General features: G+C 33.9%; 1 protein-coding gene across 4 annotated transcripts; it reads right to left on the reverse strand.

Annotated features, from left to right (window-relative positions):
- On the reverse strand, nt 1-24,027 carry LOC129944619 (rab GTPase-activating protein 1-like). 4 transcript variants are annotated; one of them, XM_056054175.1, is made up of 11 exons: nt 23,817-24,027; nt 16,957-17,314; nt 16,319-16,543; nt 9,666-9,935; nt 4,114-4,300; nt 3,864-4,051; nt 2,726-3,795; nt 2,486-2,674; nt 1,696-2,415; nt 1,248-1,631; nt 1-779 (listed from the first exon to the last, which is right to left on the reverse strand). In XM_056054175.1, the coding sequence occupies exons 2-11, from the start codon at nt 17,159-17,161 to the stop codon at nt 639-641; spliced, it is 3,579 nt and encodes a 1,192-aa protein (XP_055910150.1). In that variant the 5' UTR covers nt 17,162-17,314; nt 23,817-24,027; the 3' UTR covers nt 1-638. The 4 variants fall into 4 exon arrangements, with proteins under 4 accessions (XP_055910150.1, XP_055910151.1, XP_055910152.1 ...); XM_056054176.1 differs by lacking the exon at nt 16,319-16,543 and having other exon boundaries at nt 23,817-24,025; XM_056054177.1 differs by lacking the exon at nt 23,817-24,027 and having other exon boundaries at nt 16,319-16,526; nt 16,957-17,066.
- Between the last annotated feature and the right edge of the window lie 3,338 nt (nt 24,028-27,365).

Raw genomic sequence — 27,365 nt, forward strand, 5'->3', positions numbered from 1 at the left:
TTTAAGCATGGGAAATCAAATACTTTTATTTGCAAACAGATCTTTGTTTAGATTACACATTTTAAGTAACTTTACATACATTTAAATATTTTGCAGCAGTTATTCTTTTTTTTTATACACATCTTTTTGTTCATGCTTTTTTTTTTGTTTTGTTTTTAATATTTTAATGATTTGATAATAATTATCCAGTTGAAGTGCAAAAATATATATACGAATAGCCCATACTGTTAAAATAGGAAAAAGAAATATGATTTCATTTATAATTATATTCTTTATGGTTTTTTTCTTTTCAAACAAGTGCACACATTTAACTTGTGCTGATTTTGTTTTGGTTTTTAAAAGTGAATTCAAATCTAGGCAATCTTAAAACTTAATTAGCTAAGAAGTAGTTGAAAACAATCTCTACCTGCACGGAGGAAATTGTTTTGTAACGAAAATAATAATATCGGAGCACCTATAAACTTATCTTTTGTAAGTATTAAATAAAAAATAAATTAAAATGTTGATTCCCATATCATTTTCCAGGCAAAACGACAATTATATGATAATGTATTCCTTTTTTTGATTTCTGTCCAGCCAGCCAACGTTTATTGTGATAGGATTCTACTGCGAGGAGATTCGACACCCTGCTGCAGCTGTTATTTCAAATTACTGAAACTCAGTGTATCTCTCAGAATGGGCCGTTCCCTAGGCAGAATATCAATACTATTGCGAGCAAGGACATTGTTGAATTTCAGGGGCATTTTTGGAGAATGTTCCATTGATGCCGCCCTAGTCTCCTGGAAAAAAAACAAACAAAATACGCACACACACAAATATTGCCAATTGTTTTTTTTATATATGTCACAAATGAACTAATTAATTAACTTTTTATTTGCATTTTTTTAATAATAAACAATGAAAAAATAAACAAAATAAAAAAATAAATTTAAAATTAAGGTTGTGAAGTGTCGCAAAAAAACAAAAAAATAATAATAAATGACGATGTAATGGCGTGTAACAATTTTACACGCGTGCTACTAACAACGTACATTACAAAAAAGGTACATGAATATTCCACAATGTGATCGAATGAAAAATTAAACTTAAAACATAAGAAAACATAAGAAAACATAAGAAAAGAAAGGAAAGAAAAAAAAGAAACGATATTAAGGGTGAAGTCAAGTGATAAATGGTGGTCTCGCGCTCTCTCATTTTTTTTTAAATGCCGCCCCAACGGTAAATAGGTCTGTATTGGCCTAAGCTACCTGATTGCTGCCTTCATCGGGACCTGTATTCGTGTACGACTGGAATGTGGGGGCATCGCGCCTCGTCGTAACCTTTTCCTGTATAGAATTGAAAGTCTTTGACAGCCATGGTTGCCAGCTGCTTCGGTTGTTTGAAATTTCTGAGAGGGTGGCATTCAGTTGATGGTTTAGATCCTGATTCTTGCATTCGGCCTCGACCTGGGCGAGTTTTGCTTGAGCAAGTTCTAGCTCCAACTCGCGTATCCTTTGTGTGGCTATATTGAAGGGATCGAGAGGTCCTAGTGCAGGTTCTCCGGTCGGCTTCTTTTGTGACTTCAGAACGTTTCTCAGGGACGAATCCTTTTCAATACTTTCTGAGCACACGCTACATTTTGTTATTGTTTCCTTAAAAAATACAAACGACTTTAAGAGAAAAAGCTACAAACTTAGTTAAAATCTGTTTTCTTACCGACATCCCATCAACGACTTTGTTAAGCCTTGATATTTCCTCTTCCTGGCGCTGTATGATTTGTTTATAATCATGAGTTATTCCAGTGTGTGTCTTTTCGGTTTGCATAGCTTTTTCATTGTTCTCCTCGATTTTCTTTTGCAAATGAACAATTTCAGCTTGGAATTTCTTTCGTTCCTCGCCAAATTTCGCTTCGTAGATTTGTGCCTCCTTTTCAATGCGTTCCTCATTCTTTTTCTGAATGAAAAACTCATCTTCGTATTGTTTTAGTTTCTTGACTTTACGTTCACAAGCCATTTTCATAATTTTACGGGCTTGACTAGAGCTGCGACATTTTTTGGGCAATGTGACACGGAAATACTTTAGTATGCCTTCGAAATCGAGTTGACGTAATTCAGCTTCGCAAATTGAAAGCAAAGTGATGGCCACTTGGAAAAGCAATGGTATTCCATCGAGTAGGAATACATCAAGGACATGAAATACAAAACACAATGGGAATCGTGCTGTAAATAAGGTGAGGAACCACTGTGATGCATACATATGAGTTTCGACACCGCATCGTTCGAAATGCTCATGCAGCTTGGGCAAATGCTCTCGAATAAGGCGGTCAAGTTGGAACAATCGGAGGTAGAGAGATTCAAAGCCTTGTTTGTAGAGATCTCGCAGACGATAGTCGTACATTAGTGAGACCAGTACACAAAATGAGTCTTCTTCAGGCATCTTTTCATTGGTATTCAGAAAAAGAAATACATTTAATAGAGAAGATAAAAATATTAAAGAAAACACTTACGTGCAATAATAAACTGGCAGCAATGAAGCTCAGACCCTGACAGTAGCCAACCTCACTGTCATACACGGCGTATGCCTTTGACACTTTGAAAAGTGCATCCTGCCCTGATCCACCAGTTTCCTTGAAGCACTTATGAGCAGGAAATGTTCTGTGGATGTCTCGCTGGATTACTGTTTCACATTTTGTTTTCTAAAAAAAAGCGTAGCCTCAGAAAAAGGTTTAATATGTAAATAAACTTACTTCTGTTATCAAAGTCCTGTACATATCGGTCATTTCTATTTTGCCTTCAACATTTGACAATTTTTGCCAAATTTTTCCTCGAAGCGCCTCGGGAACTCCGAGCCTCACAAGCGGAGCCAGATTTTTAGGTCTCTTCTCGGTGTCCCATTCTTTTAATATCGGATCCCATTCATCTAAGGTATACTGTGAGCACTCCTTGGAAACCTCACCGGTTCCACTCAGCAACGGTTCATCACCATCTGAACTATAATCAGTTGGACAATCATCTTCAATTGATACAACACTTGACGATCGAACCATTCGCGATAGATTATTGATGCCAAATTTGAGAAGAGACGACTGGGAAGTTTGTTCGAGTATCTCCTCTGAGGGATCAATAGATGCAACCTCCCAGGAGGCCTCATCGGTTTTCTTTAAATGTAAATAGAAACGCAACGACATGGGACGCTTGGATGTGAAATGATCCATTATACGAATTTCAGTTTGTGACTGTATTATGACCGGAGTTTCAATGACAAATCGAACAGGTTCCTGTATTCCCCGAATAACAAGGTCCACAGCTACGGTAAGGAACGTTTTGTTGGATTCATAGTTGAGTTGTTCAAAAGCTTTATCGCTGGCTTTCCATTCGGCACGGATTTGATAGGGATTTAGTGTTAAGGGAGTTTGGTTGTCGGTGCTAGCGACTTGGTATCCCATCGATACCATATCGAGTAATTGCATATCAGCCTGACGGACAAGCTTGCCCGGACTAATGAGCACTCCAAAGCATCTCTCAATGAAAAGTGGCTGAAGTGTTGCCGATGCAGCCTGTTTTACTGTGATACACACTTCTTTGTCGGTCCTGCAACGCAATTTGAAGCTTGATCTATCACCTCGAGGCACCGCACAATAGGCCTTCGCCACCTTCTCACGGATCTCGAGAGAAACTATAAACTCATAGCCGGCTGCATTTATTGGATTGCCACTTATGTCCGATGTTATTGAGTTAATCATTATACTATCGACGGCAGAGGTGACACTACACGTCAGACTGGATGGATAACGTCGAAAAGCTTTGGTAAAACAAGCTAAAACACAGGCATATGCATATAGTTATAATTTATAAATAATTAAAACAAATGAATTGAAACCTTACCACTAACTTGGTTAACTGCTTCTGGTATGTGACATCGAAATACATGACATTGGAACAAGGATTCACCATACAACCAAGTGAAAGCAAAACAACTACGTTCGGTACTCTCAACTGGTCCACGGAAATACAATATTATGGTTTGTACTTCATATGACGATATAAGTGAGTTATTTTCTGCGTCATAGAGTCTTTCAAATAAATTTAATTGATTTTTATTTTAAATTGTATGTAAAAACAAAAATATATTTACATGACAAGGCCATCAGAACAATTGGGAATGCTGACAGAAACTTTAAGGCCAACTGAATTCGATCCTGTGTTTAAATCACACATTATCCGGTGAATGTCTAACTCAGACTTTGGTGCATTTATGTTGGCTGCTCCCAAGTATGTGACGCCAGAGAAAATGGTGCATCCCTGTTGGTCGATATCTGAAACTGAAATGAAATGTGTTAATAATTTGAAAGAACAACTCTGGTTAAGGGCAATCAAAATCAATTAGAAATTTATTGCAGATTGTTTGTTTTAATTGAAATTTGAATTTTAAATGTCAGAAGTTGAAATGCAATTTAGAGATGGGTTGAAAATCTCTACCTAGTCCAATATTCATATTGTATTTTGTATGTTTTTTTTTAGTACAAATATTCTAAGAAATAACTAGTATCAACTTAATCAAAAAGAAAAAACATTTTAGAAGGAACGCTTCACAATTAAGACTCTCCAAGGTTAAAATTCGTGTAGAAAATCTTCTAATGAGATGATGATGGGTTTATAAGACTACTTATTTACTTAACCCTTTCGGTACAGATGTGGAGAGAGGAAAAGTGATTTCAGAAAACGTATAAAGGTGTAAGAATGAACGTAGCGTTTGAATAACAACTTTAAGATCATAAAATATGTTTGATTAAAATTATTTGTTTTAACATTAAGTGTGGCATACAAATTTTTTTTAATTGTAAATGCGTAAATAAAAAACTGAATCAGCACAATGAAATTAAAGTTAGTTCTCTGAATTCTTTGTATATTTCTCGAGTCATGAAGTCAGTTATGTCAATATTTAATTTGTGCTTAAGCTTTTACTTAAACTTGTTATTATCTACAGGGTGTTTTTTAAAACGTGTGCTTTTCAAGAAGAAATAAAACGTATATACTTTAATTTATGGCCAGCAATTTGGCGATATTGTAAAGTTATGGGTTTACGATTATGTAATTTTAATATTTCATGCAAGTGGACTCGGCGTCTAACTAAATTAGGTGGCTCAACAGTCCATTGAGGACTAGGGCCTAGTGAATTACAACTTTCAACCATTCCTGTGTGCGAGTAATGTTGTAAGGGATGGGAGGGACCTACAGTTTTAGGCCGAATCCAAAAGGTTATAATTGGAGAAAAAACCCTTTCCTTGACAAGAATTACTCTTGGATAATTTGCAAATTCCTAGCAATAGGCAGTTCCCGTGAAAAAAAAAACTTAAGATGTCACAGACAGGAATTGAATCCAAGACCTCAGGCATGACAGTCCAATGTACTGAACATTATGCCACGGGAACAGACCGGCATCTGTCTCGAATAAATTCCAAGATCCTATCGATTTGATCGATTTTAAACAAAAATTTGTATCTAGTCAGTGAATCTTGGGGCAGTTGTTTCTCAAAATCCTAAACATTAAAATCAAAATATTTTATTACTATTGTTACTATTCTATAACCGGTCTTAGATGAGGTTAGGTAAATGGACTAAAGATTAATGACGTTTTCGCCACACTTAGGTCAATTTCTATCCATTGAGGTAACCCGAAGTATTGAACTTTTGTTTCACCTGTGATGTTGTTTGAGATGGAAGAGTTTGTTGGTATCGTGGCATAGTGCTGGGCAGTGGCATTAGAAAAGGAGTGTGTTTTCTTGCTCTTATTCATCACTTCAGCCTTTGCACATAACATCGGTGATAAGACGCATTTTTATTATTGTTAACACAAAAGGTTGTGACCAGTTATACTCACAAGCAAGTGTAGAGATTTTTTTTATTTAGGTGCATAATCGAACGGGATCTAGTTTCGTCGAATTTGGGCCATAATTTTCTGGCCGTGACACAGGTTTCAGGGCTTTTCCATCTTTCATTGTTTTGTTAAAGTATCTTTTTAGAAATGATCTATTTTATTTCACAGGATGCGGTGTTTATACGCTAGTCTATACGAAATTGGTCCAGTGTTGTACCTACGCTTGCCAGCTTACTGGGTCTCTCCTCCGGCAAATTTCTGTGACCTGGTCCCAGCCGAGTCTAATGCTAAGAACTGTTAGTTCTTGCTGCTTAGCTAAGAATGAAAAAAGGTATATCAGCTCGTGATTGCGCCATCATTGAGACTGTTAATTTCGATTCGACTTGAAAGACACTACTTTGATCGAGGAGTCTGAAAGGGTTGGCAAGAATGAATAGAAAAAAACCGTCAGACAGGGGATCATTTATTCTGGGCTTTCATTGCTCCTTTTGTACGATTATAGTTTGAAAAATTAAGAAATGCGTGAACAATTTTGTATATACAGTCGTGGTCACACAATTAAGCCATCAATATATAGCAAAAGATTTCGTTAAAAATGAAGAAACTTAACATAATGATAAATTAATTTATATATGCAAAATATACTTTTAGTAACTAGAACTTCAGATGATATTTAATTTTTAAAAAAATATCTCTGAAAAACGTATTACAGTAATGATATGTTGTTTTAGTCGATTTTCGAAGTGGCCATGTAATTAAGCCATCTGCAATGAACCTACAAGCAATTAACACACATACTGTCTTTCGTCACTGCCAAAAACGTTGAACTTGGATTCTCCGCTCTACACGACCAAATTCCAAAAATTTGGACTTTTATAAAGGTGTTCTTTACCAAACCTCATTCTTCAAGCAATATTTTTTTTGACAGGTTGGGCTTACTTCTAGCGATTCGTCCATACACATTTTTTTTTCTTCAAGTCGCCTTCGTATGGTTCTGGTTGATAATTGTACATCATAGTTCTCCTCCTTTTGGGCTCTTAATCGAACGGATGTTAAAAATGGATCCACTTTAGAAAGCCTATATAATGTTCTGTCCTCAGCCGGAGTCGTTTTTCGTGGCTTTTTTCGAGGTTGGGTGTTTTTTTAAATATTTAACTTAACCTCTACCAAAACCTAGCAATTTGCTTACTTTCATAACATTTTTGTACTTAAGCATTTGACAATAATTTTTCTTTTACATGGAGTAGAGGTTTTATTTTTTTCCATAACTGTTATCAATTAAATATTTTACATTTCCCTTATAATAAAACAGTTTTAATATATTTTGATAAAATATCTACATTAATAACAAATAAAGCGCTTTGCTTAAAAGCAAAACATCTTTGAACCTCAAGTGGCATACGGTTTTCATATTAAGATAATGTTAGTTGTTAACCGTTAAAAAAAGGACACAAAGTGATACAGAAAAGCTTTATTGAAGAGAATAGGGTACATTCGTTTTGTGGTTTAATTGTATGACCACGACTGCATATAAGCTAATGTAAAAAAGAAAAAAGCGAGTTAGATTTCTCTTACGTCATCATCCCAAAATTCATTTCCGTGATTAAGATTATTAATAATTGTTTACTTTTTTTTTAAATTAAATATTTTTTTAAAAGTTTAGATGTTTAATGAACGTTGAGCAAATTGTTATAAATGATATTTTCATTGAAATAAGATAACGCTGATAAAAGTTTTAACAAATTGTACATGGCCATCATATTCATTGTTCTTTTGATGAATTGATTGATGGGTAAATTGCAGAGATTTAAACAAAAACATGTATGTAAGTCTATTTCCAAACTTAATTCTTGTGATTTTTAATTTAAATTGTTTCTTAATAGAAGTATCTTTGTTGCCGTCTACTTTGTCAAGTTGGCTATTCTGTTTTTACTTGCGAAGCTTATGGCAACTTTTGCATTCGTAAACAATTTTGAACTCGAGATTTTAATCAAACAAGACCATACGATGATTGAATTCGAACTAATTGTGTCAATCGATTCCGTCCATCTGTCCAGGCTACCCAAAGCCCAAAGCATTGGGTCGATTAAATTAAGGTTTTAAGCCAATTCGCGTTAGGCGCCAGTTAGAGCTATCATTTTTGTTTTTGAGAAAAGAACGTGTAAATACGCACTGAATTTTCTTTTTCCGGACGAAAATTAATTTTCCTGATACTTTTATGTTCAAAAGTGAAACTAATCGTTCCATTGATTTGTGTTCCAATTTCACACAATTCTAATGATAGGTTTCTGTCAGTAGAAATTTGTCGGTGGCTGTCAATCAGGACATTTTTTTCAATGACAGAAATTTTTAATGAAAGCTATAAACTACCTGCCAAAAAAATTCCAATAATTGTTTTTAATGATGAAAACCAATGATAGCTATAACTGGCGTCTTAGGCGTTTTTTCTTCATTTTTTTAAAGACTAAACATAACAGTAGTCTCCTGCTTTTATTTTTGTGTTTTGATCATATTTTTACGAAAATGAAATGTAAATAACTACATACCAAAATTTTGAAAAAATGTAAGTTTTTTTAAGAATTCAAATGGCGTTTAAATTGTTAAAAACAAACTGTACATTTTTAAATCTTAAAATACAGGGGGGTCATTCCGTAAAACGACAATCGTATGACGATAGCGTTTCAAAGATAGTGTCACTTCACGTAAGACGATAATCGTCAAAGTGATATCGCCAAAACGATCCTGTTTGCACGATAGTTAAGTAGGTATCTTCTGCTTTTAATTTCTATTGATAACTAAGCAAATTGAAGTAAAAAAGTTTCGGTATCGGTGCAGTTTAGTTTTGTTACAAAATGAAAATAAAAACTAAAACAAAAACAATTAATACGGTTATGAAGCAAATTAAGAGATGAATCGGATCTTCTATCTATTCTAACTCATATATAATAATAAATAAAACAATTGTAGTTTTGGAATTGCAAAAGAGGACTTTATAATGATATTGGAAACAATAAATTCGCCAGACGGTTTTCGTTCTACATACATATATACCTTCAATACAAAAATTTGCTGTAACTTTTAAAACTTTGGGGCGGAGGAACATTGGTATATTCGACAGGCAATGATTTTAGTATCGCTCTTGCACAAAGCACTAATCCGAAGTAGTTAAACAAAATATATTTTTGAATCCAAGTTATTGTGAATAAAATGGAGTCTTATCTTCCTTCCCTTGGACAGAATTAGGTTTATTATTGCAGCTGATTTACAAAAATACCAAACATGAAACAAATATTTTGATATTAAACACAAAAAGTGACAATAACAATAAACATCACAAAATAGTTGGCATGTTGATTAACGATATATTTTTTTTGCAAATTTTCAACATTTCCCACAGAGAAAAATCAAGTTTAATAACATTTTCAAGTTATTGAACAAGCATTATCTTTCTATTATTAACGATATGGTTAATGATAATCGTTTTGACGATTATCGTTTCGGAAATTACGGAATGACTCCCCAGGAAATATTTTTAAACACACTTTTTAGATACATGAGCAAATCGTACGACCCATTCGTGCATTACATTTTAATTTCGTTTCGATTTAAGCTTCGAATTATTTTTTTTACGAACAAATTACACACTGAACCCTTTCCTTTTGCTAGAAATATAAGGCCTGTCTTATTTTCGAACCAAAAAGTTTTACTTTTCATCTTAAAATTATATTACGCACATGATCTTATTTATGTCTTAGCCCTTTAACAGACGTATTATTGTACATATATACGAAAACAACATAACTACTCACCTTCTTCGTCAGTATCACTTTTTTCCGGTTTCATATCATCTTGTTTTTCTCCTCCTGCTGGACTGCCATCGATGCAATCATAAAACACTGAATGACCAACCTTATTCACATCGGGTGTTGAAATATTCGATTTAGGTGATAGCAGTCCACCCCCATGGCGACCAAGAGTTTGAGTACCCAACTGTGTTGCTGGTGTGTCTGTCGCTTTAGATGTTCCGGCTAAAGGAAGTGTCAACGACTTCTGTGCCAATTTTGCGGCATTACATGAAGCTGTCCAAAAATAAAATAACAACAAGTTTTAGCCCAACTCACTAAGTTCAATTCGATTAAATTGAAAATGAAAATGTTGCAATCAAGTTCGATACGATCATCAAGTAGGCGTTTTGTTTACAAATAATACAAATATCAATTAATTACAAAATGCACTCTACACTCTATTCTACAACACCAAAATACAAAAAACAAAGGAAAGAGGAAAAAGAACAAAAAAATAAAATAATATAGGAAAATAAATCAAACTAACTTGTGTGCGCCGATAACATACTAATTTTGATTTTATTACAATAATTATCTTTGCACAATAATTTATTATTTTAATCGCTTTTTTTTTGTCCCTCTCTATAAAACTTATTATTTTAATGTAATAATAAAAACAATGGAAAGGTTATTCACTCTAGCTTAGCTTTGCTGGTTCAATGCTTCCACACAACTGAACTGATCATTTGCATCGATAAATCATCTCATTCAAGTTAATATCGATAGAAGTAGAGAAGCTCGATCGCGATCCTCACTCACTCTAATAATAAAACATCTTCGGATCTATTAGGTTGGTATACGAGTATGTTTCGTTGAGGTTGACCGTTTGCGTTTCTCTTATTGGAAGCGCCCAAAATCAACTCACATGACAGACACGACGAATACGAAATGCAGCAACGCCAACGATAAGTTCAATTGAGCGAATCATGATAGAAAATTTAAACAAAAATAAAAAAGAGATAAATAAACAAATAATGTAGATCACCGCTGTGCGTAGGGCTAGCGAGTGGCGGACCAGGCCGGGCCGGGCGGTCGACGGATTGCCCTCGGGTATTTTTATTTTTCATATAGAATTCAACGTTGAGTAATCGAAACCCAACGAAAGGTGGAGTTTTTCTTTGAATTTGTCATTTTTTAAGCAATTGGCAGTACTCATATGTTTGCTTTGGGACTTTATTTAAATAAAATACCATTTCTGGAAACTGCACCTTAATAAATAAAAGATTATTCTAATAGGAAAATAAAATGACAGTTTCCATCAAGTTTAAATACTTTAATAAGCTGCAACTTGATATTGTATGCTTAACAGAAAATAGTTTATTAAAACAACTGTCAAGTGTTTTAAACAAGTGATAGGTCTAGTTCAACAGATTATTTAAAAATTATTTACTATATGTGTTCGAAAGAGAAGATAATTGAATAATTAAATGATACTTTAAAGTCTGATATGAAGGCTAAATTGTGCCAAATATATGTATCTGAGAACAATGAAGAAGTCACATCAAATATTTTTCTTTCGAATGTGTGTATTTGATCAAATTTTTAAAATACATATTCAGAAGCTTTTTAAAAGTGTGGTACTTATTTCTTCAAGATTTATTAATTAATTAATTAAAAACACTAATAAGGTTTAAATAAAGTTGCAATTTTAAGAAATCATACATATATAAACCACGAAAGTTTTGTTTTTGATTTTTTGAGTTAAAGAAGTTGGAACAAATTATTTACAGTCTTATTTATAAACCCATTGTAAATTGTATCCAATTTAAGACAAATTCAAATTCAGAGTACTGGTAAATATTTGTATGAATCGTTTTACCTAGAAATGTACAATCCCGAAAATAGTGCGCACAATCAGTGGGAAATATTGAGCCCAGTAAAGGATTCCACATTCGGGTGCATACAAAACCATTCTATACTAATAACACGCCATATGTTGGGTTCAAGTGTAAATTGATGTGCAGTCCAAGAAGTACGAGTTTCAAGGAGACCCTCTTAACTGCACCAACTACAGAGGCATTAGTCTACTTAACATCGCTTACAAAATCTTCTCTGCCGTAATATCTGAACGTCTAAAGTCCATCGTCAACAACCTGATAGGTTCTTTTCAGTGTGGTTTTAAACCAGGAATGTCCACAGTCAATCAAATATTCACATTGCAGCAGATCTAGAAAAAACCATGAACATCAATTCAAAACCCATTATATTTTCATCTACAGGAACGAGGTGTATAGAGTCATGTCTAGCTTTGGCATCCCTGTCAAACTCATCCGTTTGTTCAGGATGACCATGGAGAAATCGCGCTGCTCCATAAAGGTTGGAAACAACTTAACAGAACCTTTCGATGCCAAAAAAGGCTTTAGACAAGGGGATGTGATGTCATGCGATTTTTTAAACATCGCACTATCTTTCAAAAGTCTGTCCAATTACTAGCATATGACCAAAGTGTCTCTATATAAGACCCTCATCATCTCCGTCCTGCTATACGTTGCAGAAGCATGGATTAGGAAAAAAGCGGATGAAAGCAAATTGGGTCTTTTCGAGAGAAAAGTTCTTCGTGCGATCTACGGTCCCGTATACGTAGAAGGGGAGTAGAGGTGAAGATGTAACAACGAGCTGTACGGGCTGTACAGCGACGAAGACATAGCCAGAAAGGTAAAAGTCCAATGAAAAAGATGGCTGGATCACGTAGAGTGCATGGAATCCAATGCTCAGGCCCGGAAAGTCTTCGAATCCACACCCACAGAACAGCGCAGTAGAGGAAGACCGTGGATCAGATGGCGCGCACAAATGGAAAGTGACCTCACCCAACTTGGAGCGCGAAACTGGAGACATCTAGCTAGGGACCGAGCTAGATGGAGAAGTTTGTTGGGTAAGGCCCTAGTTCACACTGGACTGTAGCGCCACCTTATGTAAGTAAGTAAGACGAAAGCGACTGATTATTACACCCTGAGCACTGTTTATAAGAAAACAGAAAAAAAGACAGACATAAATCAGTGAGGTGATGTGCAGTACAAAAAAAGGTTCCTTATAAATGGTAAAGCTCCCTTTTAAATATTTTCCAAAAACATTCTTGTAAATAAATACTCAGCATCTTTTTTGGCGAGTCGATATGATCAGTTAGCAAACATTGGTCTGTGATGCAGAGCACTTACATAGAACTGACCAGTCACCTCAATGCAAAACAAGATCAGCTTATGATCAAAAAATCTGAAACAAAGGGTATTTTTGGACGTTTGGTTTTCAATATGTCTTTTTGACATTTAATAAGGAATAGAATTATTACTGAACAACGTTATTAATGAAAGTCATGTTAATTACACTATTTATAACTTAAGAACGGCTGTACCGATATGGCTGAAAAATTGGTGGGTAGGTAGCTTAGAGCCAGGACGCGGACATAGGATATTGTTTAACTCGTTCGATAGCGTTCCTGTGTGACTTGACATAAAACGTCAGTCACTATAAAACGAAAAAGAATCAGACTTGGAATAACAAAACGCAAATGACAGCTGTAATGGACGTACATCTCAGTTCATGATCGCAATATTATTGTATTGCAAATTATTTGTCTATTATTTGACAGTCACAATTACCTGTTAGCTTCAAACGATTCTAACAGATGGCCACATCTGTTGACTGGATTGTGTAAGTATTTAGTAGATGCTATGTCAAACTTCTAAACGTTTCATATAAGATATAATTTAATAGCATAAACACCACATGTTGCTGTGAACTTTACAACAATTTTATAACAATTACTAGATATTAGGAATGGTAAAATAGAAATGCACACAAACACGTAATGCATTAAACTGCCAACAAATTTCTGAACTATTCTTCAGGGAAAAAAAATTAATTCATTCAAAGTATATTTCCGGATGTGATTACTTGAATCATAACTGGTTCAGTCACCGGGCTATTTTGGCAGCCAAAAATGTCGATGTTGACGAAATAAACCCAGGTACAACAGTTATTAATAGGCGATATGATGTCTTTTAAATCAATCGATACTGTTGTTTATGGGTATACAGAGTAGACATACCTTGAATGCCACCACATAATCTTCGATAGAAGATTGGTTCACCTATTATTTCCCTGCGTGATTCGAGTCCACCTTAATCATACAACTGTTCACGTTTAGTTATCAAAAAGATCACCGGAAATCTTCTTGAACCAACCATTTTAACTGAAAAGTTTAAAGGAATAGTGGTCCTGTTGCTACATAGTCCAATGATACAGTCAGATTCTACCATATCCACAAAAGGTTACAATTTCAAATTCGTTTAGATTTTGACATCTCTATAAATAAGTCTCAAGGCTCAATAATGTCCATTTGTGGTTTATATTTGGAAAATCCATGTTTTTTTCATGAGCAGCTATATGTTGCATGTTCACGTATAGAAAAAACCTTCGAACCTATTTGTGTTACCGAAAGACAGGTTAACTAAAAATATTACATTCAAAAATAAAAATATTTATAATTCAAAGTCATAAATATTGTTTGAAGATTTACACTATTCGCCCTGCCTAAATAATTTATAAGTTTAACTGTCACATGAACTAAAAACTTTGTAATTAACTCATTTGTTACAAACTTGAATACAAATAATAATACATTTATTATACAATACGATTCTTTTGTATTGATTTTTGCTTTACAGCAACTGTATGAAAATGTTGATCAATTGTGTTCAAAGTCCTTCCCCTTCAAAAACCCAAACCAGTACATTTTTATGCCAGCTTTAAAGTTTCCATCTTTCTTTGTAAATAATAATTTTATTGTAATAAGGGGTAACTTTAATTGAAAATCAGTCATGAAGGTTGCCATGTTTTTTTACAAATGGCACATATGTAAAAAAGCATTATGGTGCCCATGTCTGATGTTCTACTATCGTTCCTCTCTGATAGTTTACAACAATACAAAAAAAAAACGCTCCACAGCAACGGTTGGCCGGGTTAGCTAGTTTATTATAAAAATAATGTTTGGTTTTCGAGACATTAGCCCCAAAGTGGACAGATACCCTAATAAGTGGACTAAAATTAGCCCCCCTGGTTTTCTTTTCGAGCCAACCGCTCGATATTAGTTCATGGTCACAACATTAAATTATATGCGTTTTATTTCTTCTTGAAATAAAAAAAAACACCCTTTGCAAGGATGTGAAGGTTGCCAGCAAAACATTTTAGTGGATTTAAAGTTTTAATAAAAATATAATTTACGAACCCGAGAAAGAGAATCGGAAAAAAAGGACATTTTTTTTGTTGGGCTACGTTAAGCCGCTTTGATAGGTGCACATGAAGCATTTATTGAGATACCGGCAGAAATTTTAGAAAGAGTATGCCAAAATTGGAATAATTAGATACACATAGTCCAAAAAGTCTCCGTACAGCAGCTTTCTTTTTGTTGACTAGAGATAAAATATTTTCTATAACAGTATATTAAAAACGGGTTTTTGAAAATCACAATCGAATAAATATTTTACGCATTTTTTCTAAATTGTATGTTTGTTTTGTGTTAATTGCTCTTAAAAAAACATTCCTTTTATAGTGTTACTATCTTGAAGACGTTTTGCAGGTCGATAGTGTACTTCGAGTGTGACTTTCAGAGCCTATCTTACTTTTATCAAAAAAATATCAAATACAAATTTTCATTGTACAACAATGCAAAGGAATTTGTTTCCTTTTTTACCAACATTCTCATCCAAATATCAAAAAAAAAATATATATATATAATTCTGAAGCATATTTTATTAAATTAATAAATACATTTTATAGTGCAAGAGCTTAATAATCAGAACCATGGAAATACACATCTCACTTTGAATGAGAGAAACTAAGAGTAAAGGTTCCAATTTTTCAGTTCATTATTTCTACGTATGCCAAATTTAAAATTTAGTTTCAAGTACAAACAAAACTAATATCGAGTCGATAGCTAATTGTAATTTCCAATCATTTCAAAATCAAAGAATTATTGAGTAACATTTATTAAGTCTGAGAGAATATTAGTACAATTTTCTTTTAATAACTTTCACGTTGAAAGTAATTTTCGTTCACTAAATAAGTTTACACGAGGCGGAATTTTAGAACACCTACAACATCGATGAATAAACTAAACATAATTAATTTTTAATTATCAGAATGTTATCGACATGAAAACAACATTAGGAAAAACAATTCAATATCAAATTAGAAACAAGTGGCAGGAGCACTTGCGCTTTAATTAACTAATCAATTGATTCCAGATTCAACGCAGTGCAAAATCAATAAATTAAAAAAAAACACTTCGCTTGGGAAGTCAAACTATTGAACAATAATTTAAAATTAATAAAATCAATTATCAAATTGAAAACAACGAATTGCCCAATAGTTTACATGCATTGTGAAGCATCGCAATCGAAACAAACACAATTAAATATAAAAATACAAACAACTAAGCTAACGGAAGCATGCAATTAAAGAACAAAACAAAATTCATATACAATAATTATGATTTTACTATGTAACATGACCCAACTAGAATATTATTGTAAATGAGACATTACTAGACTACACACTCTTTAAATTTAATAAATTTACGAACGAGAAGCACAATAAAGCACTTTCAGTTGGTTTATCACCTGTATCTTGCATAAGACCTGAATCATTCATCATAATATTGTTATTTACAGCATTCTCATCGTTAATAGCATCCAAAATGCAGGCTTTAACTTCCATCGAATTACGTCCGTTGTTTAATTGACAAAATGCCATCGCTTCTGTTTCAGTATCAGTTTCTGTTTCTGTTGTCCTATCCACACACAAATCATTCAGAAGTTCATAGTCGCACTTTGAAACAATAAGATCTAGAGACACACATATTTTTGTTTTGTTTTGTTTCAGGCGTTAAACAGTTAAAAATAAAAACGAAAAAAACAAATTAGAAAAAAGTGATTTATTAAAAAAACAAAAATGCAAACAAAAAACACTTGGGACAAAGACTTTCTACAGACAGAACCGTAGTGCAAGTTTTTGAGATTAAAAAAAAGAGAAATTAAAACAAAACAAGCACCAAGGAACACCAAGGAGCTGCAGCATGCTGATTGAGATTAAAGTACATATAAAATACCAATTGTAATCGCATGCATTCGTGCATCAATATACAATATTTGTTTTTTAAGTTGGTTTTTGGGATTGAGAAGCATAATAGAAATTACGCGGCAACTACTGTCAAATAAAAAATATTATGTACTATGTTAAATGTTTGGAATTTATTTACCTGTTTGTTCTAGCTCGCGAATTGCTTCAGTCATGTCGTTTTTTAAATCATGAAAATCACCGTTATTGGGTATATCTAGAGTTGGCGACTTATTGTTGACGTTGCTTGTCTTGGTTGTGTTCATTGGGTTATCAGTGACAATTTCGTATTCTCCACTTGTGCTTATAGAATCAGTCGACGAATTCGTGCTGATGTTATCATCCATGACGTTATACGCGAGTTCCAAACACACAAAACTTTTTGGAATTAAGGTGTTTTCAGACCTCACTGTGATCTTTGATCATTGAAGCTTGAATCATCTTTAATTAATTTCCCACAGAAGATAACATACATCCAATAAGTATTGAAACTATTTTCACTAGAATGAGAATTAAGAAATTTATATTATCAATGTTAGAATGAAATACAAAATTAAGAAATTAAAGGAATGAAAAATGACATCGAAAAAGTCTGCAAAGTGTGAGTTTAAGTCAATAAAGAGGAACCAAATCTTAGAAGAATAAATTAAAAATTATGTACACAAAAATGCGTTTCGAAATTCCTCGGCAAAAATCCTTTAGTAGTAGAGGTAGGAAAAAATAACTAAAACTTCGTATGAGTTCAAGGATTTCATTACCAAATAGAGAATGCCAAGGAAGTAAAACACACATTAAAAACGATGTACAAGGACGAACTTCACAAAAAGTGTATTGTGGCAGTTTGTTATGGATTTGATATCCATGTACATACATTTATTTCTTAAAAAGGTCGACTTTTTGTTATTATTATTCACCAAATCCCTCCTCCACTCATATTAACCTACAATTGCCTCAATCTCGCTTTATAATTTAACTGTATAATGAGTTGACACTTTTTCTTCGAGGCTTTATGTGTTGGTGGCTTAAAGTAGCTCACAAATAAAATTATAGAAATTAGTTTATTATTTATATTTAAAAAAAGGTGGTTAGGAGTATTGTAGAAGTTATATTGTTAATTCATGGAATGTCTTCTCAGAAAAAGTTTTTAAATGAAAGCATTGGACAGGTTCAGTCGACACATGGGACGTTATTGAAAAGTTGACTTAGTCAAGAAAAATCTCTCTAACTTTCAAGTCAAGTCTACTTATGTCAAAATGACATCTGGTCATGTTTTTCGTTCAACTGAAAATTGAACTTTATTAATCTCTTATTTGTTTATTTTCTGCACAATTCCATTTAACGTTTGTGAAAAAGGTTTCCTTGTCAAATTTGAAAAGAAGTGATATTTTTTTACAGTCCAAAATACAAATAGCTTGTCTGAGAAGTTTTTTGTAGACAATTATAGTGACCCTCACGACTAATCGGACATAGAAAAGAAAAATGTTCGCAGTGCAATTTCTCTAAAAAAATGTATGGGGGTGTTAAAATTAAACGTCATATTTCATCATAAGGGAACTCATATTTATTTTAAATAAATAAAAACAACATTTTAAATTATAATTCAAAACAAGGAAACCAAAAACTAAAACAACTCTATAATTTTATGTCTCACAAATAATGGGACACATTGGATTTAGTTTTTTGTGGCGTTTCTTTTTGATTTAATTAAGGCCTCGAGGCATTGAAGAAACCAATTTTGAACAAACTTCAGGTGGTATTTTTGTCCATTCTTCTTGAAGACCCGTCTTTAGCTCCTGAATATTTTGAAAATTTTTTTGAGGAACTCGACGTCCCAATTCATCCCCAATATGCTCAATTGCATTAAGGTCTGCTGACTGTGCAGATGTTTGAAGCACTTTGGGATAATTATACAACAACCACGACCTTGCTGTGTAAGATGTATGCTTGGGGTCGTTGTCCTGGTAGAAGACACTTAGCACCAAATGTTGCTATAAAATGTTGATGTAGCCCTTTTTATCCATTTTACCTTCCACAAAGTGTAAGTTTCCAACACCTGAACTCGACATACATCCTCATACCATGACCGACCCACCGCCATGTATCACAGTTGCCTGTGTATGTTTATGAGAGAATTCTTCATTTGCTTTTCTCCATACAAACATTCGTCCGTCTGATCCTTTCAAGTTAAATTTGCTTTCATCCCTGGACAAAACCTATTTTATGATGTTATAATGTGCATCCGTACACAAACAATACAAATTTAAAAAATGTATCCTTAGTTTAATCTTCCCTAGCAAATTTAAGCCTTTCATTTCTATTTTTTTCACTTATGAATGGCTTTTTTCGAGCTACGCGGCTATTAAGATCTTGTTTTCGCACTACTCTTCGGATCGTTTCGTTGCTCACTTTCTTATTACTGGTCTCCTTCAAAAACACCTTTAGAGATTCCGTGGATAAAAAAGGATTTTCCTTCACTTGCCGAACAAGCAGCTTTTCTTCCTACATATCCAACTTTTTTCCTTGCCCTTTCCGGCTAACACTATCACATCCTACACATCCTATCTTCATTTTTGAAGAGTGAAATTATGTCTTGAATTGTTGAATGGCTCCTATGAACAATTTTGGCTATTTCTCGAACTGATTTTCCATCCTGACTATGGGTTATAACCAATTTTCGAATTTCAACAGACGTACGTTTACCTTTCGGGGACATTTTAAGGTTTAGCGGAAAATTTTTACGAAAAACAAACTGAATATGAATCGCAATATAAAATTTCTAAAGCCTATCATAATTTGACGGGAAAGGTACTGTTACAGTGCATCAGTAACAAGTATCCGATTATGTGTGGGAGACGGAATATTAGAGTTGTTTTAGTTTTTAGTCTACATTGTTTTGTTTATTAATTCTAAATAAGATTTTATTATTAAAAAATAAACTTTAGGGTTCCTATTTAATAAATCAGAGCTAAATTTCTACTCCCTCCATACATTTGAATTGATAAATTGCACCGTTAAATTTTTTTCTTTGCTGTATCCGATTAGTCGTGGGTGTCACTGTATGTTTTTGTCATTTTTGCACGATCAGTTTGAAGCTTATGACCTGAACCTTCCCATTGATTTGGAACTATGTAGGTCAAAAGGAGACGAATTGTGAATTGAGAATTGTGTAAGGGTGTCTATATCGCCGGTGATATAAGGGGTTCAGCAATTTTTGTAAAAAAGGGAGTCAACATACAAAATAAAAGATTGTCAAACAGCAGCAACATTACAATATTATGATGTAATTCTTTTAAACCCAGAAAAGCTGCCCATAATTCGGAAAAAGTATAAATGTGTGGGTTCAAACGATATAAGCGACTTGAAAGTAAGGAAACTTTGTAAAATATGATTGGCTAGCTGCCAAAAAAATTCTTTCCACTTTTTTGAAAAGTTGACTGGAAAGTTAGTCAGGAAAATCTCTCTAACTATCAAATCCAGTCTACTTATAAATAGTGATGCACGTGTATCTTCCCAGAAGGGTGTTTTGTATACAATAATGTTTTTAGTAATTTTTTTTACACGATGAACTGAAGGTAAAGGTTTGTGAAGTTAAGTTCTTAATTTGAAATTCAATTATAAATAAATAAAGTGTATTGATCACCGTAGGTTCCCATTGATCACCAAAATCAAGCATCAGTGAGCGTGGTTAGTAGACAGATGGAGGACCGTCTCGAAACCTACTGCGTGCTGTTATCATGTGTTCTTTCTGTCTGTTGTGCTTTCTCTTCTGTCTTGTGTTATTATCACCTTACATAGTCTATTCGCTCAAGGTGCTGTGTTCTCTACTCTGTACATTTATTCGCTCAGTAGTATGTAATGTAATAAAATGTATTCTCATTGTGTGCCTGATCTTGCAGAAAGAATGGTCTCTGGCCTATTATGTGAACACCTAAAGCCAGTCATCAAAAACCTGATATATCCATATCTTCACTTGGGAAAAGACTCAGACATTCCAAATCGACGCTCACATATTCATTGATCTTAATTCCACGTATGAGAGACGAGCATTATCTAGTCTTACCATCCCTTTCAAACCCATCCGTATTTTCAGGATGACGATGCAGAACGGGTTCTTCAGGTGAGCAAAAACCTTACTGATATCACTTATGTCAAAAAAGATTTCACGCAAGGCGATGGTCTGTCAATTCTGGAAACAATTTTGGAAAACGTATACATATCTCAACACTAGAGGCACAACCATTCAAAATATATATATATAAATTATTACTCCATTTAATAAAATCGGGAATATAAGTATTGATCCAAACTATACTGGCTTGCTATACAGTGCAGAGAAATGGACTTACTAAAAACGAATGAAAGGGTTTAGGAAGCGAAAAGAAAATTGTTAGACCTTGAGTAATGTAGATAAAATAAAAAACAATGCCTATTCTCGGTAAATCTTCGATGGTAAAATCGGATATGGTGTCATAGAGAACTAAAGTGGTCCAACCAATTAAAAACAAAAAATATGTACATTGGCAAAACTAGCTGTAGAAGTTTGTCACACACTGTAGTGCCACCTTAAATAAGAACACCAAGCAAATCAAGATATAAAATATTTTGGCGTTATTTTTAAAAAAGGAGCAGAAGTTTGGACGTGAAGTAGATGCAAAGATGAACAAATTGTTTGGGCGGTTTAAGGGACTATATGTGGTTCCAACAAAACGGGTGCACTTGCCAAGCAGCTAATGAAACAATGACACGTCGTAACCATAATATCTATACCATCAGGTTCAAGTATATCTCAGAAGCCATGGCGAGCATTTGGCCTATATTTAAGTTTTAACGAATAGCTAATTGCCAAATCTGCATTATAAAGGGTGATTTTTTAGCTATTATCTTTTTGGCAACACTGGTTTAAACAGCTGACGCACGTTTCGTGTTTTGTTTCACTGTCAAACATCTTCAGTTTTGTCTTTATTTTAACCATGAATGGTCTTACAAACGAACAACGCTTGCAAATTATTGAATTTTATTATCAAAATGCGTGCTCTGTTAAGAAAGTCCATTGCGCGCTTCTTCTATTTTATGGTCAGTTTAATCGACTAGGCTATTCGGGCTATTGTGACTAAATTTTGCACTAAATTTACATTGTTGGACATAAAACTAAATACACGCTTATGTAGTGAGACCTGAAGAAAATATCGCAGTTGTATCGGCCAATGTTGGGCCTCTGTTACTCAACAACGTGGACAATTTTGCGAAAGGATTTAGGTGTGATACCTTTCAAAATACAGCTGGTGAATGGGAAAGTTGCCCGAAGACCCACTTTTTTAGTGACAAATTTTATTCAGCGATGAAGCTCATTTTTGGCTCAATGGGTATGTAAATAAGCAGAATTGTCGAATTTGGAGTGAATACCAGCCATAAGCGTTGTAAGAGCTACCAATGCATCCAGAAAGAATCACAGTTTGATGCGGTTTATGGGCTGGTGGCATCATTGGTACGTACTTGTTCAAAGATGACACAAATCGTAACGTAACTATGAATGGTGGGCGTTACCGTAAGATGATATCCAACTTTTTTTGCCCAAAATTGAAAAAGCTTGACTTGTATGACATGTGGTTTCAACAAGACGGTGCAAAATGCTACACAACACGCGCAACAATGGACTTATTGAGAGGCGAGTTCGGTGAACATTTTATTTCACGCTCGGGACCGGTCAATTGGCCCCCTAGATCGTGCGATTTAACGCCTTTAGACTATTTTCTGTGGGGCTATGTTAAAGCTCATGTCTATACGCTTCAATTGACGCATTGGAAGACAACATTGAAGTATTTATTAGTAAGGTACCGTCCGAAATGTTGGAAAGAGTATACCAAAATTGGACTAAGCAGATGAACCATTTGAGGCGCAGTCAAGGTCAACATTTGCATGAAATAATCTTCAAACATTAAATTATATAGATCTTACTATCGATTGAAATAAAGATATAAACTTTCCTATAGCTTTTAAAAAATCACCCTTTACCTATCCAATAAAGATAATTCGCTATAAGACTTTCTGTTTTATTTACAGTTCATATCTTTCGGACTTCCCAACTTAAAATTGTAGATTAAAAAATTGAGATAAAAAAAAAATGATGTTACCAAATTTTGTATGAAATCATATGATACTTATTAAAGATTAAAAGATACGTATTCACATTCTCATCTTGAAGGTCGTTTTTGGTGGTAAATATTGAATGTGCAACAGCCCCATCCCCCTCATGAAATTGTGTCACAAGATGCAAGAAGAACTGCAAACCAAAAGTAAGACACTGCTCGATACATTTTAAAGCCAACAAGTTTGGTTTTAAGAATACTACAGTTTTGTAATATTAATTAAAAATATAAAAAAATATTCTTTGTTATCACTTCTGTAGATATGCAAAACAAAAGTAGAATAGGTAAATAAATTTACAATTCCAATCGGCACGACTAACTCAATGGGAGATGGTGGAAATGGGAACGTGGTGATGTTATAGAAAAATGTTGTCATAATAAGTAAACTACGTGAATGCAATTTTACAATGGATGATGCTTGTTTTCAGCCACACTCCACACTCTTGCCTCTCTAGGAGGAAATCGATGATGATTAATCTTCTGAAAGGTAGACACCCTATCCAAGGTAACTATTGTTGTAGATAGATAGATAGATAGGTACTCTGCACGGAAACTATATCCCAAATTAAATCCCTTTCAATCAAAAAAATAAAGGGCACCAACTCTGTTAGACGGACTGTGAATAAGAGAATTAACACAATCAGCTTTATGAACTTTTATATTTTGATCTATTTCCGTAATCCAATGCAATTTATATCATTCGAGTGCATTATAGTGTTGGCTAAGTATGATTTTTCCACTTAATCGAAATCGAAACCGAATAGACTGTCAAAATCGATGACGGGGGCCATCAAAAAGTAGAAATTTATGAATTTTCGATTGAATTTTGTCGGTTTTTTTAATTATTTTCACTCACCATTTATAATTTTTGAACAGAAACTTAAAGTAAAGAAATAAGTTATTTAAATTTATATTTTTACTGCAATGAATAAACTTTAACTAAAACTATACAAATAAGAATTATTGAGTTTTAATATCTTTTTGTTTCGTCTTCTAAATATTCTGTGAATTGTGAATAAATGATGAAGTTTTCCTTTCTGCTTTTGTGTCAGCTGCGCGATGTATCTTAACACACACTTTTTTGGAAAATTCACATATACTTGGAGGAAAGTAGTTCACCTATTTGAAATGTTTACATCTTTTTTATTTGCAAACAATATGTGAGAGTGAAAGAAAAATGGAAATATTCCAATGGATGGAAGAGTTAGACAGGAGGTGTTTTGATTTTTGGTAGCCATGTTTTAATTTTATGTGCTAAATGTCGGTAGTGTAGGTTTGTGCAGAACAGGGATGGTTGTTGCACTTAGTAAATTTGAAAGCTAGGTGTCTCTAAAATTAGACTTAAGAAAAAAGAAGACTTCTTGTATCTATGGTATGACGTAAGATGGAAATATCCAAATAGTTGTAAGAAACATTGAAAAATTATTCCGAAATAGACATTCTTAAATTTTTTTAAAACAGCAGGCTTTGTGACAAATCCATTTTTTACTACTTTTTATGAGCTGAACTGAACTTTCTATGCCAAGATGTGCAAAATGTATAGTACCCAGATCACATAAAACTCACTCAAAGTAAAACCTAGTTTTTTTTTCGAAGCACTTTTAATAAAAACTTCATTATTGGTTTTAAGGCTCCTTCAAGCGATCTATGCTCAAAATGTATTGAGCTTACAGAACGAATCAAACACGAAAAGAATGCAAATACAAAAAGAAAGCTTATGGTTGAGAAGCTGATCCATAACAGAAAGCTTTCTTTACTATATTAAAGGAAGAAAGGGACTGCCAAAAACATGGTTTTGCCAAAGGTAGCACCAGCTTGATTACTACTCTCGGCGGTTTTACGTTTACAACTTTGGTGTTGTTGTCGAAAGTTCCAAAGCTTCCTTGAGTAAAGAAAATGTGTTTGTCATCACATGGACCGAAAATAAGTTTGCAAAAGGATCTAATCAGATAGATGGATGCGGTGGACAAAACAAAAACTCTGCTACGATTGGTATGACTTCGTATTGTTTTTTTTTTTTAAAAGCTCCACAAAATATAGGAGCTCCGAGATCTGTTAAAAAAAACAGATTTCAAGGATGGATAATGGAATAGAAAATGGGTTCAATATTAAAGCGGAAAAGTTGAAAGATGTCTTCAATTTGTTAACTAAACAGTATGGAGAAGACTGGAGGTCCATACCAATTCGAACAGTACTGCAAATAAAAAAGTTATACAAAATGGTTCGTTTAGGAGATACAAGTTTTTCTTAATTTATTGGAAATCACTTTTTTAATGTCACGCATACTTAAATGAGTTTATAAATCTGATTTCCGGTTTAGCTTGAAGGCAAACCAAGATGGCTAGCGAGGATTTATATCATTATTAATAATTATTAGATAAGCTTTGTCTTACTAGCTGTGTCTTATTATAGAATAAATATGTATCGGTTATGGTTTAACACGTAGTACAACAACAATTCGTAACCCTGGTTTCTATCTGGGTCAAATTCAGAAGCGTAAGAAATAGTTTTTAATTATGACAGGTAGATGGCTTTCTTATTTAGCTCAAAATGATAAGGTAGTGTGAACTGTAGTTGAAAAAAATAAGTTAGAAAATCATTGGCCTACAATATATGGACTATTAGTAGCCAACTTCACGTTGGTAGAATCTTTTTCTTAACGGTAATAGCGTTTTTGTAGGTTCAGCGGGAAAGTTGACAATATTTTGAACATGATCTTCGTATAGTGTCAAACTTTATTTAAACACATTTCCTTAGTTTCTTTGAGGAAAAACGTTTTTTTTATACTTCAGAATTTTCAGAAAATAGTAAGCTTATAGTAAGCGTCAAACTACGATCAGAGGCCCATCATAAGTGTATGTCTTAGTTGTTAGTTTATGAATCTTATATCTTTTAGACAAAGAAACAAGAGAAAGCGTTGAAAAATTGATAATAATTTTGTTCTACAAGCCTAGAGGGCAAGCACAGCTAAGGAGGTGGAATTACTTTTAAGGGGAATATAAATCGACTAGCAGTCTATATCTTGTATGTCAACGCAGAAAATAATCAAACATAATTAGGTAAGATAAAAAGAGATACATAGCTGTGTGAAAGTTTTATGTCTTGCACATGTATCATTTCATTTTTGCAGCATATGGGTCATGTGAGGTAATAAAACTCAGCTTCTATCATCATCCATATATTAAAAGTTGTATGATATTTTTGTTCCTTTTATTTTTTTAATCTTGAAACATTTTCTGACACATTTCTTCCAATTATAATTTACACTACCCTACCTCAAGTAATGAAAAATAGCCATCTACCTGTCATAATATAAACTAATTTTAATGTTGTGAATTTACTTGATAGAAATCAGACTTCCATGTTGCTGTTTTAATAAAATGAAGCTATTGTTAGCGTTTTGCTATTGCCTTTATTACATATTAGTTGATTGAAAATGTACTTTGGGTTTTTGAAACAAACCCGGATAGAAACCAATTTAACAAGGTGTTGTTGTAATACATCTTTAAATAAGTCAAATCCTGATGAATTATAATAATACTTTTTAAGTTAAAGTACAAATCACATTTCAAACTATGAGAAAATAAACAACCGTTATCATAAAGTACGCACCATAAGTATGCACCAGTAGTGCCCTCTGTCTGACTTTGCACGGACTTTTCAAACGACCCTCGTATTTGTTTCAAGAACTAAAGGGTTTTTCATTGGTGCGGGTGGATTTTGGCGCCCCGTGGCGGCCATTTTGTTTTGGTGACATCTGTCAAATCTTTTGTTTGTTATTCAATTGTTTATGCCAAATGATATAACTTTATTATCAAAATTAGTGTTCGCTAACGCAAACGTTGCTCGCATTGCGCCAATTTTGCGGTAGACGTGGTGGCCCTTCACAGTCGACTCTTCAACGTTTGGTAGTCAAATTTGAGACGACTGGTTTAGTACGCAACAGCCAACACCAGTACGTTCAAGGAACTCAAGATCGGCCGAGAAAATTGCTGCGGTCCGCGAAAGTATACAGTGGAACCCGTGGCGTTCCTCGCCGTGCACAAAATCTCGGACTTTCGCAGACATTAACTTGACGAATTTTGCGTTGGGAGGCGCATTTTTGGATGAATGGCTGTGTTAACAAGTAAAATTGCCGTATATGGGACGATATCCTCAAAAAGTTATCGTTTGGTGTGGATTTTAGGTCGGTGGCGTAATTGGTCCGTACTTTTTTGAAAACGAAATTAGTAAGGCGGCCACCGTCAACAGCGAGCGCTACATAACGATAATAACTTATTTCTTGTGGCCATATAGACCTAGACCAGACAGCAAACACAACTATTGATATTTTGCATGAACGATTTGAGGGTAAGGTTATTTCTCGCAGGGGTGACGTGAATTGGCCACCAAGGCCATGCGATTT

Source organism: Eupeodes corollae, chromosome 2 (assembly GCF_945859685.1).
Source record: "Eupeodes corollae chromosome 2, idEupCoro1.1, whole genome shotgun sequence".
In the NCBI taxonomy this organism is placed as follows: Eukaryota; Metazoa; Arthropoda; class Insecta; order Diptera; family Syrphidae; genus Eupeodes; species Eupeodes corollae.